At 38.2% G+C, this 19,089-nt stretch overlaps 1 protein-coding gene across 2 annotated transcripts; it reads left to right on the top strand.

The window, feature by feature from the left end:
- Positions 1–253: 253 nt before the first annotated feature.
- On the top strand, positions 254–13,377 carry LOC112057978 (GPI ethanolamine phosphate transferase 3). Of its 2 annotated transcripts, XM_024098597.2 has the most exons (10): positions 254–946; positions 1,685–1,814; positions 2,605–2,826; positions 3,419–3,445; positions 4,778–5,028; positions 5,719–5,870; positions 6,380–7,404; positions 8,511–8,702; positions 9,555–9,694; positions 10,336–13,377. In XM_024098597.2, exons 1-10 carry the CDS (start codon positions 404–406, stop codon positions 10,507–10,509), a joined length of 2,856 nt encoding a protein of 951 aa, XP_023954365.2. In that variant the 5' UTR covers positions 254–403; the 3' UTR covers positions 10,510–13,377. The 2 variants fall into 2 exon arrangements, with proteins under 2 accessions (XP_023954365.2, XP_023954366.2); XM_024098598.2 differs by lacking the exon at positions 3,419–3,445 and having other exon boundaries at positions 255–946.
- The last annotated feature ends 5,712 nt before the right edge of the window (positions 13,378–19,089 follow it).

The following is a 19,089-nucleotide window of genomic DNA, read 5'->3' as shown; positions in this document are numbered from 1 at the left end:
AGTGTCAACTGTCAACGTCAAGTGTCAACTCGTAGTCAACTTGACATTTTGTCAAGAATCAAAGACAATCAAACTGACGATTTGTTGAATGTTTGTTGTCATTTTTAGTTTTAGATTAGATAATTCGGTTGCTAATTAATTCGATCGAAATGCTCTTTAATCGAAATGCCCTCATTTATTTTCTATGTCTCGCACTATTGACTTTTGACATTTTGACATTGACAGTTTGTATAGTCTGTGTAGATCTGCAGTGCAGGGCAGGGTATTTCATATTTCAAATTCAATTCAAATTTAAAAAAAAAGAAAAAAAATTCATGGGGTGTTCAATAGAAACAAGTATTTTAAAAAAGATTTTGTAGCTAAATAGGTCCATGTGTACCATCGTTTTGTGTATGGGAAAAACATGAAAATGAAAGAAAAATGGAACTTTATTATATATTTAGTATGGTTCTCATATCTTATCCTCTCGGCTGTTCTTATGTTCGGTCAGGGGTTTCTTCTATCTCGTAAAACATTAAGCGATGTATCAGAATGTGTACCATTAGAGAAGTTTGGTTGCGACGGACATGAAAACTCCAGCATAAAGCTTCCATGCAGCGATGATGATAAAATTCGCCGGATATTGTCGTACTCCGGTTCACCTATAGTATGCGCTCCAAAGAAGAATAAAGTGGCATTGATTTTAGTGGACGCATTGCGCTACGATTTTACAGAATACGATAAAAACAATGCCAGTCCATTGTATTACCAGAATCGGCTGCCAGTTATTCGTAGGACTGTGGATAAATGGCCAAATCGAGCGAGAATTTTCCGATTTATGGCTGATCCTCCAACCACTACGCTTCAGCGGATCAAGGCTTTAGTGACGGGCTCCTTGCCCACTTTTGTTGATATGAGTTCTAATTTTGCTGCTATGGAGATACAAGAAGACAATGTTATTGACCAGGTAATTTGGTTTTTTCATCATGCATTATTCAGACTATTTAATAGCCCTCTAGAGCCCCGCTACTTATGTGAGAGGGCTTACAAAGCTTACACCTCCCACACTGGTCCATTGCAAGTTAGTTATGTCTGCATGAGGGCCAGGCCTCCCCCCTATAGGAGAGAGAGGAGTAATAGAGTTCTGCTCCAATGTGATTTGGCATAGTGTAACTAATCATCTATAACTATCTAACTAGCTAGTTTAGTTTTCTAGTAGCTAGTAGAGCTGTGATAGCCTAGGGGATACAACCTCTGCATTTGATTTGGAAAGCATAGGTTTGAATCCAGTCTGGGGCAAGCATCTCCAACTTTTCAGATATGTGCATTTTAAGAAATGAAATATCAGGCTCTCACAGGGTGAAGGTATAACATTATGAGGAAAACTGCATACCTGAGATTTTTTTTATTTCTCTGGGTGTGTGACGTCTACCAATCCACATTGGGCCAATATGGAACTTCAGCTTCTCCATTCCCTTCATTCTCCTCTCATTCTAAGAGGAGACTTGTGCTTAACTGTGAGCCGAATATGGGTTGTTGATGATGATAACAATTATTATGAGATGGTAATGATAATGATTGAGACTGGTGTTAACAAGCTCGCTGAGGCGCAGGGGTTGAAACAGCATCAAGGCTGAAAAGCTGCTTAATAGAGCTTTAAAGTGTGGGAGATACACCTATAATTTATTTAACGGTTTGTTTTCAGATAGTGAATCAAGGTAACAAGGCAGTACTGTTGGGAGATGATACCTGGGCCAGACTGATGCCGTCAAGATGGCACCGTTCCCATGCACTATACTCATTCCATACTTGGGACCTTGATACCGTTGATAATGGTAAGTCTTACAAAATCTTGTACCTTCTGGAGATTTTGCCATATCTTTTAAATATGAGCAATAGTCGGCAAAAAGAAGAAAGACTGTATTAGGAATGGGGACAACAATAGCCCAATGGAGCAGGGCTTGAACCACCACCACTCATTGAAGTGTCCGATCGTGATACCGTTGAGCTATTGAGGCTCTGATACCAGTCAGCAATATCAGCGTACCAGAGTTTAGAACCTTTGGTTCTGAGTCTTTTCTAACTAAAAGAGAATTCTCTTAATCATTGCAATTAATCATGAAATGTTCTGTCATTTACTTTTACTATTTTACTAGCGTGTGCCTTGTGCTTTCACCAACGCAAAAGCTATGTTACACACTGATAATGTACCTTTCCATTTTTTAAAATAATATTTGCCATATCTTGTAAATATGACAAATATTCCTGTTTCCCTCACAACTATCCAGGAAAGACTGTAATAGGAGTGGGTACGACAATAGACCAACGGGGATCCAACCACCATCTGTGATTCAATCCCCTCAGTGATGAGTCTGACCGCTCATACCATTGGCTCTATTAAGTGTAATGAGTTTAAAATTAAGATGGAACACAAAACAATAAGACTATTAGTGGGTACGACAATAGTCTAGCTGGCAGGGATTGAAATATTTTTTTAAATCTGTTTACAGGTTTAGCTGTGTAAGCACAAAAGACATACTCACTTTTAAATTTAGACTATAAGTATGGATTTTGACAATAATTTACCACCCTATGTAAACTACCTGTTAATATTACCTATTGTAGAAGTGGACTCCAAAATCTATGATGAACTAAAGAAGACCGACTGGGACCTACTTGTGGCACACTACCTTGGTGTTGATCATGCGGGCCATAGATATGGACCCAATCACCCAGAGATGGCGAGGAAATTAAAAGAAACAAATGCTAGGATTGAGAAATTCATTGAGGCACTTCCTCAGGATGTTATACTGTATGTCATAGGAGACCACGGGATGACTGAAACAGGTAAATACTTGTCTAGAAGTAGAAGCCAGTAATACTTTATACATTTACAAAGAAAAAAGCTCAGAGTAAGTAAATTAACAGCACAAGAGGCAATTAAACCTAGGATCCTTATTAATTTTACCTCTTAGACGACTTGATGATATTCCACTTGGCTGTGAACATGTAAAGAATAAAGATTTTAAGTCTTTTAACTATTCTAAGGCTGTGATAAAATATTTTCCAATACTCCATCTAAGGGTTCATTTACACGAGCAGCAACTGCAGACGACTGCCGTTGCAGGAACATGCTCGTGTAAATGAACCCTAACTATACTAAATTATGTCAAGATTGGCTGAAATTGGCAACTCATAAATAGGAATGCCTTTGTTTGCATTATTATAAGCAAGAGTTACAGAAATTTGATTTAAAAATAAATTAGATAGATTAAATTAAATAACACCTTTTCATTGACTTTGGATATTGCTTCTTCACTTCCTAGGGTCCTCTCTTTTTTGGTCCGCTTTTCTTTTTAGATACTTATGAGAAAACTTAATCATACATATATATAGCACATCCAATAATTAATTAAAATACATATTTATATTGTTTTAGACTCACAAGAATGGAAAAGTACAGATGGTAGGTTTATTTAAACGAGTATGCATTGAAATTTTGTGCTGTTTATATAGAATAGAACATTTTTTTACAGATATTTGTGTGTGATTCTAAAGCATTTGATATCTGTAGTTGTTTGATTTTGCTACTACTGTTTTGAGTTTACTTACTGCTTGTAATATGTTTGTTTCTTTTAAACTATGTACTTGTATATGTTGTTAGAAATATAATACGTTTTTGAACTATATATTAGCTGTTAGGACTAGTAAAATGACTCAGTGGCGTTAGTTTTAAATGCCTAAACAGATATACATAGCCAGTAACATGCACTTTGTACATGAAAATGCACTGTCTACCCTGAGGACTAATTATTAAGGCTGTAATAGAAATTTCCCAGATATCTAATGCTTACCCTAGTTAAAATATGGTGCACGCCACGGTTCATAACTGCTTGGCCTATTTTAAAAACATTGTGATACATTAAGTTAAAACCACGATGTAAATATTTTGTCACCTCATGTAACTTGTATTGTATTGAGTTTTCTCTTTAACTTTGGTTCTTCTGGGGATCTTGGAATTTCTGATTAGATAATGCAGATATTGTTGGGGCATAGCTAAGGATCATGAAGATATTCCTCAATAACAAACTTGAAGTTCAATCAAATTGAGAACATAATTGCATGTATCTGCAAATAAATAAATTGATTGATTGATTGATTGATTGATTATATGGTCAGGAACTCTACATTGCACTCATTTCTCTATAGTTGAGTATTGTGCATTAATACCTGGCCGCTATCTGAGCTCTGAGCGATAGCGATCATTGAGAATAGGCAAAAGTAATAACCACCTATGCTCTCGTTGCATTATTAATTTCCGACTTTATTGCATTACCAGTAATGTTCATAATTGTTTGATAACAAATGTATAAGCTGCACTTTTTTTGGCCTTGATAGCAAGTAGATTGAGTGCCTGTGTGTGAGTGACGCTCATCGTTTGTATTTAGGTTTAAATTGTTGCAACTGCGCCCAAACCGCGGTGACAATCAGATGTATAATGTATGACAACAGAGAACGCCTCGATGCGAATACTTTGCTACAAGTTTATATTCTAGTATCTAATCGCCACCGTGCAAGACGCATTGGTTTGACCTTCCCAAAAAATATCGACATATTTCAATCAGTAAACATAATATCTTGCTAATTCTATACCAAAACCTTTCCCATAAACCACTCTGTCTACTAGTGGAAACCGCATGAAAATCTGATCAGTAGTCTTCGAGTTTATCGCGAACATCAGACAGACAGACACGGCGGAGGACTTGTTTTGTAATCAATCATATTATTTGTCTTATAGGTGACCATGGCGGTGAAAGTAAAGCTGAACGTACGGCGGCACTTTTCGCTTACTATGGGTTGGGTTTCGCTGGTGACGAATCAGACAGGGCAATTGGTAGGGAGGTGCAACAGACTGACTTAGCGCCCACAGTCAGTGCCGCCTTGGGGAGACCGCCACCTGCGCCGTCGCTAGGCAACCTCCTGCTGCCTGTTCTACCGAATATGCCTGTAACACATACGTTGTTGCATTTGAGCAATAATTTGAAACAGGTATGCATAAAATCACGCCTCATTTCTATAAGGGTAGGAAGAGTCCAAAGTTCCTTCTACTTGCATGTTCACAGCTCATTCCCGTAGGGGTAGGAAAGTATCTACTTGTTATGTTCTCTGCATGTTTTCTTTGTTTCTTCCATTCTCAATTGTTTCATACAAGATCGTCGGTTTATAGTACTCTTGTCCTGGCGTTTATTTATCATGTTCTTGATTTGCTCCAGGATCGTTTGTATTAGTCTTCATCTTGTAACATTTCCATCACCCTCATACCTTTTTTTAGTCTTCTATCACCTCATCCTCTTTATGTACCCAATCCATAATCATACACAGGTAAGACTTATTTTATAGGTGTCATAAAAACAAGAGTGCATTTAATAAAACAAAGTAAGTTTTATAAAGACGAGAGTTTTGTCAGGATAACTTAATTAACAAATCAAATTGTATCCAAAATAAAATTGACACTACTAGAAACAGAGAGAGATTCTCCCTGCCTAATTCAGAATAATGATGACACGAGAGATGTTGGCACAAATAGCGTCCTCTAGCGTAGGAACCAGCCAACACCAGATAGAGTGACGTTAAATCCTTCTCAGACTACTTATTTCCTACAGTACATAAACGCTTTGGTTGTCCTTTCAATCTTTGATACGCCTATTCTAAATTCCATATATATATTCTGTGTTTCAGGTAACTCAATATCTCGTGAGATACGGGGAGGAATCTCAACAAATCTCGTCAGATAAACTGGCACAGTTGATAAACGCCACGAGAGCACAGATAGACCTAGCCACGGAAGTTTACACTCAACCAGAACTCCGGGCCTATATTTCTGATGTTAGGTAAGGAATTTAAGAAAGCGATTTAGCGTTCTGGTACGATGTCGCGTAGAAACCGAAAGGGTTGTGGATGTTCGTCCTACTCCTAACAAGTCAGCCCGCTTCCATCTTAGATTGCATCATCACTTACCATCAGGTGAGAATATAGTCAAAAGTTAACTTGTACTTGACAGAGATATTTACAAAACTGCATAATACAAAAATGCTCAAGTCGTTTTTAAAATATGTTTGTTAGAGAGAGAGAGGAGATTTTTTTTTAAATAATTATTGTGGAAATCTCTGAAACTATTTAGGAAACAATAACGCATTCTCAACAGTTATTATTTTTTTTAATCCGAAAATTTTTAAAAGTATATTTTTGATACTTTTGAAGACGTCGCCAAAATTATTAAAACCATTTCTTTACAAATGGTGTAAAATATTTTTGTTTATGTTTTTTAATAATCATTCTAAAAAGAACGTTAATTTACAAATGCATATTTCATTTTATTATTGTTTTTTTTTACTTTCAGAAACCTAATGGATAAAGTGCGAGGAGCGTTCCGCGAAGTCTGGGTCGAATTTGACTCTTTGGCCATGCTTAGAGCACTGTTATTGTTGCTGTTAGCTGTATTCTTTAACTGGATAGTCACTGAAGGCATCCCTGTTGAACATATTCCTAATGTATTCAGCAGTACTTTCGTCCCAAGCGGTTTAATAGCTATGGCTGTTTGCATCAGCTTTTGTTTCACATTGGACTATTTCGAAATGATAGATAATTTAGGGCATGCGATAATTTTGAGCACGGGTCTAGTATCGGGGGCTATGACATGCTTACTAGTTATAACCCACTGGGATGGTATAACCCAGAGATGGTCCGAAGGTCGCTCGCAGTTTTACGAACGGTTCGCTCGGACTGCGTTATTTGCTTCTGCAGCCATTTTGGTATCGAATAGTTACATAATTGAGGAAGGTGCTACGTTGTCGTATTTAGCGTTAACTGTTTTGGGTTTGTTGGCATGGAATGTGAGGACGATGAAGTCTTTGTTGCTGTGGGCTGGTTTCGGTTTTGTTATGGTATTGACTAGATCTTATAGAGGGTGTAGGGAGGAGCAAGGAGATTGTTGGACCTCAGGAGAAGGGATTTCTACGGGTAACGCGTCTAGAGCAGCTTTGGTGTTAGCGTTGGGTTCTGTGGCGGCTGTTATAGCGATCGCTAGACGCCATGTTGGATGGAGAGGCTATGGGGTAGTTATAGCTGGTATATTCGCTTGTTCTCACTGGGCAGTTGGCTGGGGTTCTTTGGGTTCTCCGAGTAGGTCGAGAATGTTGGCCAGAGGTGCTTGGTTGGTTATTGTGGCCATGTTCGCTCTTTTGTGGAAGAAGGACGGCAAAGGTCCGACTATGCCGTTGGTTGTTGGCGGTTTGCTGTTATATTTGGCGAATACTTTGGTGCTGGGTGCCGCGTTTGCTCCAACGGCCGGCTTGGCACTGCTCTCTGGGTTCATTGCGCTGAATGTCGTCCCGATGTTGAAGACTGAAGGCTCGACCAAATTTTGTAAGTGGTGATTTTTTAATGCTTTTATTTTCATGGCAGATGGCAGATTAGACTATGAGTAGATAAAAAATATAATGCATTAGCGACGGTTTTCAACGATTTACGATGAGTAGGCATAGGATGCGTCAACGTCATATGACGAGATAAAGACTTCTCCTGCATCTCATGACAAAGAAAGAAATTTCCTTGCTATTTATCATTATCAACCCATATTCGGCTCACTGCTGAGCTCGTGTCTTCTCTCAGAATTACTGGGCTTAGGCCCAACACGCTGGCCCAATGTGGATTGACAGACTTCACACACGCAGAGAATTTCATCAGGATTATCTAACTTGGATTTATTCCTGTGGGCCTGGTTAGCGACTAACGACATATCTCGTGAAGAGAAATAGACAAGACTACCAATGGCGGCAGAGTTCCAGTCCCATGTCTTTCGTCCCAACACAATGAAAGTCATAGCTAGATATACCTACATCCAGATGCGCCGCTATTGTTTGATATTGGTCTTTTGTCTTCACGAGATATATCGTTGATTGCATGTTTATCAGTGGCCCACTGAGGACAAAAAGACATAATGTCGACCAATAACGGCGAATTGAAAAATATTGTTCTTTCGTTCGGTAAAAAGAGTGCGATATTTTTGATGCTGCTATTTGGTCGATAATTATGTCTTATTTTCACGACTAGCGGGCACGCGACTTCGTGCGCGTGGAATTCAGTTTTTTACAAATCCCACGGGAAAACATGGATTATTCCGGGATGCAAGTAGCCTATGTGTTAATCCAGAGTAAAATCTATTTTCATTCCAAATTTCAGCCAAATCGCCGCAAAATTGACAAAGTTTCATACAAACTTTCATCCCTTTGGGGTTAAAATTGATCATAATCCTGCTTAGCGGATGGATGACATCTACCTGCATGCCAAATTTCAGCCCGATCCGACCAGTGGTTTGGGCTGTACGTTGATAGATCACTATGTCAGTCAGCCACCAGAGTTTTATATATTTAGATATATCTTGTGGCACAAATATTAGGCAATTGTAACTTATAGTTTATAATACTAAGATTGTTTGTATTGTTTCGTTGATATATAGAAGTTATTTACAGCGTTGACCACAAGATGCAGTTCCAGCATGGCCTGTCTATGGGCGTTGCTGGCGTCGTACCATTTCTATGGGACAGGTCACCATGCGACGTTGGGCCACGTGCGCTGGGCGGCCGTGTTCCACGCCGGTGACCCCAACTATACGCCGTTGGGGACACCCATATCAGTTGCGTTGATGTTTGTTTATTTGTTTGGTGAGTTTAATCTCTGTCCTAACATCCGGCATTTTTTTTCCGGCAACATTAGGCGACTAAATAGGTGATGATTATATAATTAATGATAAAAAAAACTTGGTGTTAATCTGTATTATACGACTGTGTGCTTAGTTTTAAATGGCGGTAAACAAAAAGAAATAAACCTTGTCTGAGTTTTTTGTGGGCTTTTCTCGGACCAGTGTGCGTTTGGAACCGTCGTAACTTTAGTTTTAAGTTTTCGACTATTATTACCACCATTAAATTAAATTATGACATAACTTGACATTTCAAAAGTGCTTGTAAACTAAGCCTAATAGGGATGATGACTAGGTTTGAATATTATATTGATTTTTATGATACATTCGGGTAAATAAGGTCAATGTTAACAAATTTATACATAAAAACCATATAGCATGTCTGGATATTTGCAAAATAAATAAGATTATAAAATTTCAAAATCTATTAAAAATATTTTATCGTAATTAAATGAAAATTCATACAGTTTTAGCTTCATTACATTAAATGTGACATTTTTTAATATATGAACTATAAGCATAAACGCACAAATAACAAAGATATTGGTAATTTTGTTTGAACGCGCATACAAATCTAACGATCATTACATTGCCTATGACGTCATTAGTTCGAGCCATTTTGTATTTTTCAGGGATCCGCGGCAGCGCCGCAAATCTGACTCTTTAAATCCCTGTAGCTCCGAAAGTAATGATCGCAGATACCCTGTTACTTTTACAAAATTGCTTTACTATTAGCATACAATTTAAATCGACAACCTTATACACACCAATGCGTACGACATAACATATACAACGTATGGTTGGGCCCTTGGCGCAGGCATGCCGCTGATGTTCGGCGCGACGGTGCCGCTGCTGGCGCTGTGGGGCCGCAACGGCGCAGGCAGCCTCGGGCCGCGCACGCAGCTGCTGGCCGTGTTCTCTCTGTGCCTCAAGTTCGCGCTGTGCTTCGCTGTCAGAGTGAGCTATATTCAATCTACTATTTATTCTCGGAAATCCATTTGGCTTTTGATTTAGTGGAAAAATCTCAGATCGTGTTCCGTTAAATAATGTGCCTAATACAGTTTGTATGTACATATCGGAGGATGGTAGCGCCATCTTACTTTAATTAGAGTAACTTAGTAATTTGACCGCTTTAGCTGGATCTAGTCAGTTTAACGGTGAGTGAAGGAATTCGGTGAATCAGTTATCCGTATAGGGAGTCCATTATAATAATAATATTGCATTGTTAGTTACTTAGCTGGAAGGCGAAACGAGAGGAGAAGGGGTGTATTAGTTAACTGTGAGAAGATTAGTTAACCCTTTATCCCTGCCACTGACGGTTACCAGCCCGTAATTTCATTCGTGACAGCCTTACTGCCATACGCTAGTTAATCCTGGTTTACATCTGATAGTATCTGCGCTATACTTGATCAATATTTGAAGTTAGAGGGTAGAACTGTATTAGAAAGTTAAGCGGTCATTCCAATAACAATTGATAGTGCTACTTTGTGTATCTGCCATTCTTAGAACCTGAGTAACAAACATACTTACACACTTTCACATTTACACACAAACTTTCGCTTTTATAATATTAGTGTGATTATTTTTGGTGTTTTCAGGTATTCGCGTGCGCTTTGTCAGCCACGATCCACTGTCGTCACCTCATGATATGGGGCGTTTTTACACCAAAATTGTTGTTCGAAGTTGGGTCATGCACCGCGGCGCTCTTGGGCGCTCTCATAGGTGCCACGCTAACAGCTTGGCACGTTCCCAGCCAAGTACGAAGCAGTTGACAAGAGAGATTTATGGTCAGTGTACAAAACCGTACCATAGACAATTAAAGTTTGACAGTACATTTTTTTTTTTTACTAGTGAGATTAAATCGTAGACAGAGTATAAATAGACTGATTAGCGTGCTTTTGTCAGTCAAAAAATATTCGATTGGCAGCAGCATTATACATTCATACCAAGCTAACATTTTACTCCGAAACTATTTAGTCACTGGCACCAGTTCCAGGCCAGCGCCATCTAGTGCCACTACTGCACAACTGTTTCTATTCCTTAGAAATTTACGTTTACGTTTACGCGATCGTCACAGTATGAAAACATTGAAAACTCCCACTAGGCACTCAGGTCGGGCGGGTCAGTATACATTGAGACCGACTCACCTGAAGGTCACAGTAGTGAGCCAGATTTTGGCGTGATTATTAACTGACTTCATAAAAAGGAGGAGGTTCACAATTCGACTGTGTATATTTCATATCACAACACTATGCCTCGATAATCGGTACTATACCACCCGGCATAACACTGAATATCGAATCGCTTTCAGATTTTTCGCTGTCCATCCACAAGTTGTTCCCTTTTTTGAGAGAATTCTACGGATACTATCAATGCGTCTATTTACTTCTCTGTCTACGCAAACAATGTATTAAAATACATCAGCGCACCGCTTTGGTATTAGTTTAATAGTACGAGATCCGGCATAAGAAGTAAATACCCTCATCTGATATTTTTTTAGGATAAGAAATAAATAATAGAATATACCCAAAATAATTGTAAACTGCTTTCACACTGTGGGGTTGTCAGATATAAAATGTTAAGTAATGTTATTAATATACCCCATCAGTCTGTACTGAGTCGTCTAATATGTCAAACGAAAGCTTATTTTATGCTTAATTTAACTTTATTAGCTTGCCTTTGATCTAATTCATGGTTTCCTAGATTTTGTATGTATAAAAAATGTGTCTGGCTGCAATTTAATTTAGACAACCTATTTGCAATCTGTCCCTGTAAATATTTTTCTACTATATAAAAATAAGTCGGGTTTTCCTTCCTGACGCTATAAGTCTAGAACGCACGAACCGATTTCCACGGTTTTGCATTTGTTGGAAAATAGCAAAGAAAATTAGGGGTAGGGTTGTTGGTAGGGAAGGGGTAGGGTATGGATAGGTTAGGGTGGGGCTACTTTCACGCGGACGAAGTCGCGGGCGTCCGCTAGTTATCTATAATTTTTTTCTTATCACTAATAAATAACAGATGAGGGTATATATTTTTAATGCCGGATCTTATACCATAAGCTTGGACGCAGTAGTCTCTAGAGGATTTGAGTGGTACAATGAATATCAACTCGCAGACGATATTAACACATCCATGTATGTGTAAATAATTTATACATTTCTTAAATAAATACAATAGAATAATTCGCTGTCCAAATTGTCAGGTGTGTAAAATACTCGCTTAAAGTCATAGAAGTGCAAAAGTTACACTTGATCTTTAAACTTTTTGTTGAAGATTTTGGAAAATATTGTATCAAAAATTAAAAATAAGAAATATTTTTGAAATTATTTAATTATAATTTAATTTTCCTAATAAGTTAGATATACATATAAAAGTTCACTGTGAATAATATATTTCATTGAGTCAATTATTTCACAATGGTAAGCCATTTTCCGTTTCGGCTGCAAAAATATGACGAAATGAAATATCGACATACATTTTTGTTCTTTCACGGGTTGTTTTTATTGTTGTTATAATTTTAAGTGGTATACCTATTATATAAATAAACTGTTTGTATACAATTATCACTGGTATAGCTTGTTCAGAAAAATAAAAAAAAATCCCGCTATGTTGCGGAAAAGAGGAATTAATTTCTTCTATTACTAAGCACATACTGCTAAAAATTACTTGCGCCACTTTATATTTCTGGTCCTACATAGTCCTTGGGCGCAAAAACACATTGCCTAGTGGGAGTTTTCAAAGTTTTCATACTGTGACGATCGCGTAAACGTAAACGCGAATTTCTAAAAAATTGAAACAGCGCCAACTAGTGGCACTACTGCACAACTGTTTAAATTCCTTAGAAATTCGGGTTAACGTTTACGCGATCGTCACAGTATAAAAACTTTAAAAACTCCCACTAGGCACTGTGTTTTAGCGCCCAAGGACTATCTATGTAGGGCCAGAAATATAAAAGCAATAGTATGAAAACATTGAAAACTGCCACTAGGCACTCTGAACAGTAAAGGGGCCATACTCATCACAGAGAGGTTTGATTGAATGGATCGGAACAATTTAAGTCTTGGACTTTTGATCGAATACGCTGCATATCAACGATATTTTATAGCACTGGCCCGCAGTATACGATGCCTCGCATCATAGACCGCATTTTTATTTAAACAATGTTCGCCATCTTTTATAAATATGACCAATATTCTCATTTCCCTCCAACTAGTCAGTCGGGAAAGACGGTATTAGAACCACCACCCCTCGGTGATGAGTCCGACCACTCTTACCGTTGAGCTATTGGGGTTCAATTAGGTTATATCTATGAAGAGTTTCAGAGATAAATACTCAATAAGTCAATAAATTTAAAACCTCAATACTTACTTTGATCCCTGCCAGTGGAGGAAACCTTGAAGATCCATTTTAGTGACAAGATTTGCAGCGAATTCGCTCTTTCTGCATAAGGCTTTAGGGTCGTATGTTAATCAACACTGCCATTTATTTTGCTTATTCCACAGTATTATACAGATTGTTACATTTATTATTTAGAATAATATTTATAAAATGGTTATAAATAATGTATAGTTATTAAGTATACCTAATTAATTTTATTTCGTTACCTGCTATACAAGATAATAAAGACAGTGTTTACTGCATGTTTTTTTTTTATTATTTAGTATCATTTAGAGATGTCTGATAAATATTAAATGATGTTTTATACTTTTAAAAGCTCAGTGATACACCCTATAGTTATAGACCTTCAGAGAGTCCAGATGGCCTATTCACTATTTTGGTTTTTATTATCAACCTATTAAAATAAACATCAAATCAATTGACAAAATGTCTTTTAACTACTGTATGATATCCACCAGTAGTCACCAGATGACATTTTTACATATAATCTCAATTTCGTCTATGTCGACTAGCATACGTCAAACATAGTGAATAAGCCTGCAAGTCATTATCATTAACGTCTGATAGTGATCATTACAGAATCAATCATTATGATGATAATGCCACCCGCCAAGCCGCATTTGAGCAGCGTTGTGGGTCAAGCTCCGTAGCCCTCTCCTATACCCAAGGAGAGGGGACTGCTTCTGTCTGCAATGGACCGTTTTTTATTTTTTACAAGTTAGCCCTTGACTACAATCTCACCTGATGGTAAGTGATGATGCAATCTAAGATGGAAGCGTGCCAACTTGTTAGTAGGATGAAAATCCACACCCCATTCGGTTTCTACATGGCATCGTACTGGGACGCCACGGCCGATGCCTCCCACCAGCCAGACCTGGATCAATTAAGATCCCAACCGGGGATCGAATCCAGGACCTCCGTCTTGTAAATCCACTGCGCCATGGAGGCCGCTACATATGCAATAAGCAATTGCATATATTATACTCGTAATCTAGTAGGTACATTTATTTAGGTGTTCGAGCCTTCAGCTTGATCCACTTACGAGATTACCCTCCAAATTTTGCCCGTTTGCAGTGTTCCTACCCTACATTTCATTGGGTAAATGAGGTTTTGACATAACATCACGCCGTCATCCGCCGGCATGTCGCTTGACAGTTGTCAATGTCAATCAGTACGTCTTCAAATTTTGTTAAGTGAGCAGTGTTAAATGTGAATATTAATAAATAGTGATAGTGCACAGTGAAATTTGTTGGAGAATATTTTTGTCAACGGTCTAGTTAGATGAGAGATTATTCTCAATTCTAAGCGAATACCCGCTCTCCGGACGGTAGACTCGCTGGATAGACCTAGTTACCAAATGAAGACAGTAACGAAAAAATCGTAGCCATCTTGTACGGCCGATGTGTATTGTTCGCTGTCGAGTGTCCACGTGACTCCCGACAAGCTTTTTTATCTTAGCGAATGCCCGCTCTTCGGACGGCAGACTTGCTATGTAGATCTATACTGAATGAGAGTTTTTCTCTTTTTCATCTTAGCGAATGCCCGCTCTTCGGACGGCAGACTCGCTGTATAGTCCTACTGAATGATAAGCAGATGATGTCCCGCCTGGGACGTCGGCTGAGACGTTGGCTGCTCAGACGTCGGCTGAGACGTCGGCCGAGATGTCGGCTGCGCAGACGTCAGCTGCTCAGACGTCGGCTGAGACGTCCGCCGAGATGTCGGCTGAGACGTCGGCCGCTCAGACGTCGGCTGAGACGTCGGCCGAGACGTCGGCTGATCAGATGTCGGCTGAGACGACGGCTGCTCAGACGTCGGCTGTGACATCGGCTGTACAGACGTCGGCTGAGACGTCGAGTGTACAGACGTCGGCTGAGACGTCGGCTGTACAGACGTCGGCTGAGACGTCGGCTGTACAGACGTCGGCCGCACAGACGTCGGCTGCTCAGACGTTGGCTGAGGTGTCGTTTAATGGGACTTCATCTGAGATGTCGGCTGACGTGTCGTCTGAGATGTCGGCTGATTCGCTGATTGAGACGTTGTTCAAAATATCGGCTGACGCGTCGTCTGGGATGTTGACCAACGCGTCGCCTGGAATGTCGGCTGCACGGCTGATTCGCTAACTGAGACGTCATCTGAGTTGTCCGTCGATGCTTTGGCTGAGACGGCCGGCGTTTACGATATCTATTTGTCAGCTATTTGATATTTGCTTGTCCTTTAAGTGACCTCTGACAGCTGCCTTGTCGGCTGCGCGCCTGAAGTCTAAGGCGCGTATTTGGGTACTCTTCAATTACCAGTGTCCCTGGACGTCAGTAATCAGCTTAATGACGATCTTTATAGATCATGGAATACATAACGTATGTAAACTCAAGTTGATTGGGAGTCTTTAAGAAAGTTATAAATGCTTGATGAATTTTTATCATCAATATTGAAGCTCCTTGGTAACATACCAAACCTGGATGTGTTCGAAGAAAAGATTTCAGTGGAATATGAAAATTAACTGCGTTTCACTATACCTACTCTCCATTTACCGCATGTTTATAGTGTCTAAAGCTCGCATGGGCTTAGAGAACGCAAAAACATACTTATCATTTGAACCTAACATAATTATTTAACTACTGCTGTGAGTCCTGATTTATTTCCTACTTTTAACAATGAAACAAATATTTCTGATCGATGCATACGATAATAGGTTCTTTAAAACGGATGTTCTTTGTCCTTACTGCCCTTCTTCTATTTTGAGAGGCTTTGTATATATTAAGAGATCCAGTTGATGGCCTTTCTTATGGACGAAGTTGCCTCGTCTTGACTGTATCGGAAGAAAAAATTACTTTGCACAGAAAGTTTAATGGAGCAACGTAATAAAATCTTAGAACCAAGCATCATACAATGTTATTAGAGTATATAAATACTGAATGTTGTTGGATTGCTCCCGTTCAGTTAGAAGATTATCTTAGCAAGACAAGCAAGACCAGGAAACTAATCTTTTTATTTTGATAAATACTTTATCTTAAAGCAAAATGGGACATGCAGTAAAAATTCCTAGCCAAGCAAGGATATCATTCCCAGAAGCTTCGCGAATATTCGAATATACAACAACAGTCCAGTCTTCACTTGACTGAAGATAATACTAAATAGTGCATTAGCAAAGATGACCCTGCGTTCACAGACAATCACTTCATAATGCAGTGGCAGTGACAGTGAATGTTGCACTTCAGATACTCGTGATATGACTGCACTTTAGATACAAAAAGGGTGGAAATCATACAATGCCTGAGACCTATAATAAAGCCTCCAATAAGAGATTCCACAATCTTTTGCAATGTATTTCACTGTACAACACCCATTTAGCCACCGAAACTCAACAGGCTTTACCATATTAAAATGCAAGATGTAATAAATAAATATTTTCCGGTATGGTTTAGTCATTATTGGCTAGATATTTGGCTCACACACAAAGGCTCGGGTTCGATTCCCGGTACCAGACCCAATTAAAACAAGTCACTCCATAGAAGCTCTGGCTCGAGATAATGTCCACAAACTAAATATGAGAAGGAAAAATAAATAAATTATATTTGAAGTCAAAAAGATCTTAGTGCTCAAAATATTCATGCACTTAATTAAGTGTGCCTGGATCTAAAATTACACTTTGTTTGCATTTCTTCTCTAAGTTTGTCAATCTGTCATATATGATAGATTTTAAATTAATCTATGGAAATTTTTTCATATAATACAAATATTGTGGGGAAATTAAGAGAGTTAGGAACGAATAAATATTTCCTTCTCCTTCAAGGGGAAAATATGGCCGTATTAATTAATTACTCTTGCCCACAAAAGCTTATTTGATTTGCCGATACAATCATTCCGTCGCTTTATATATCTTGAATGTACAGGCAAAGGTATCACAAGCCACATCTTTCCCTGCCTCATAGACGGTTTCTGTTCTTAAACCTTTGAAAAATTTCTACTTTGTAGAATGATAACTCTGTATAGATTTGTTAATGGATATATATTTAGCTAAGTAATTCAGATTTCATCCTACTTATACTTAGTTACTTTACTTATAGATGATATTCTTTTTAACAACGATTTAAGCATACTGCCTGTAAACATCATATAGGTGGTAGATACAGCTACCCAATATTGGGTGGTATCTATATAAACTATCGAAAATTCAATCTCATGTCAACACAAATAGGAAAATCGCCTGTATGTCGCCAAAGACAGTACAAAAGAACAGTCAAGAAATGCTACTTACTCACAAAGAAATTTCGCTGGTGGGCATGGTGGCTTGCAACTGTTATAGCAGTGTATAATATTTATAAATTATGCGTGCTCCTCGCCTCATTCAGTATACATTATACAATATATCTCCATACGTATTAGAGAAGACCATCTACTTGAAATTTTATGACATCAGATGCAGTAGGATTCAGTCGAGAACTATAAGAAACTTAATATTCATAAACAGTTTCTAAAATGAACGGCAACATGTTTGACACAAGCTTAAAGAGATATTATGGATTGTATTGGATTTTCTATGAGAGAGAGAGAGTGGGAAATGACCTTAGATAGAAAAAACTGTATGCAATATTTCAAGAAGATAACAAATCTATAAATCTATACCTCTTTGCATTAAGCAGTAAATTCTTGATAGTAATCTAGCAGTAAATTAGCTAACCAGCTTCAAATATACCTAAGCCAGGTACTGTTCTGGGATTACAGACGGGTCTATACCGATTATAAGAATTGCTAGATTAAATTCTTAAGTTACGAAGCTCTTCAGACAACATTCAAGGTGATGGAAAAACCAGAAGTAGACTTGTTTACCAGTGCAAGGGCAGTGATCTAACCAATCTAAAATATGATTGCTTTTCTAGTATTGCCCATTCGTCGACGTCTTCAGCAAAGACTTAAACTAAAGGCTGTGGTGGCCCCTAGCTTATTTCCATCTTCAACGCTAGTACCTTAAATTCGAGACATCTTAATCACTGCTTGAGAACCTATCTTCTGGTAGCTCCAGATAGGAGAGAAAGTTTATGATATTCCTCTTCTCCAGGTCTCCATTGTACCAGAGAACCAAGAGCCAACCATTTACAATTAACAATCTAACATTTCTTTCGCGAGTACCAACAGGTCACATTCAGTAACATATTGTATGTGCTTGCTGTACTACTAAGGTCCTTCGCAACAGAGGACAGAACATTTTAGAAACAGCTTGGCGTAAATTCACAATTAATACGTGTAATCAAGCTTGGATATGTTGGAATGGGTTAACATTTAGATCCTACTTCGGTAGGACTTCATTTTAGCAAATACTTAATAAATAAATCAGAACTCGTACTCAGAACTATTGATCTTTAGAAATCCTTAGTCAAATAGGTTTATAAACCCAAAAATTATCGAGTAGATAATTACCTAGGTACTTGATCAACCTAAAGTTAGACTAGCATTGAAACCAATTTTAAAACCAAAACCTCTAACATGGTTGGTCACCTATGAGTCTATTTAAATACTCAACTGATAGCTTATTTTAAGTAGCATGTCATGACTCCTTGTTTTTATCTTGAGTGGAGAGTTCATGTTTTGACTATACACAGTACGGTTCTGACAAAATACAGATCAAACATTGGTTTGGTTACCTTTATGTAGTCAGAGGGCTATATCTATTAGTACAAACTGATATTACAAATTTGTTATATTTGGGTAAAGAAATTATTGGACATGTCAATGAATCTGGTTTGTTTATTATGTCTAGCGGAAGACAAAGATTAAATTAGCTGCTCGCAGTCATTTCGGGATAACTGCGAAGCTTATTGAAATTAGCACGCTTTCAGCTTTCTCATATAATTTTAAAAGCATCTGTAAATACAGATTTAAAAAAAAAAAAATACAATAGAAATTTAAAGTAGGTAGTCAATATATCTACGCTGTCTTGAAGAAGTTCCTCAGATGTT

Source organism: Bicyclus anynana, chromosome 20, assembly GCF_947172395.1.
Source record: "Bicyclus anynana chromosome 20, ilBicAnyn1.1, whole genome shotgun sequence".
Classification (NCBI taxonomy): Eukaryota; Metazoa; Arthropoda; class Insecta; order Lepidoptera; family Nymphalidae; genus Bicyclus; species Bicyclus anynana.
Note: the sequence above shows the minus strand (reverse complement) of the source record. Positions and strands in the feature narration are given on the sequence as shown.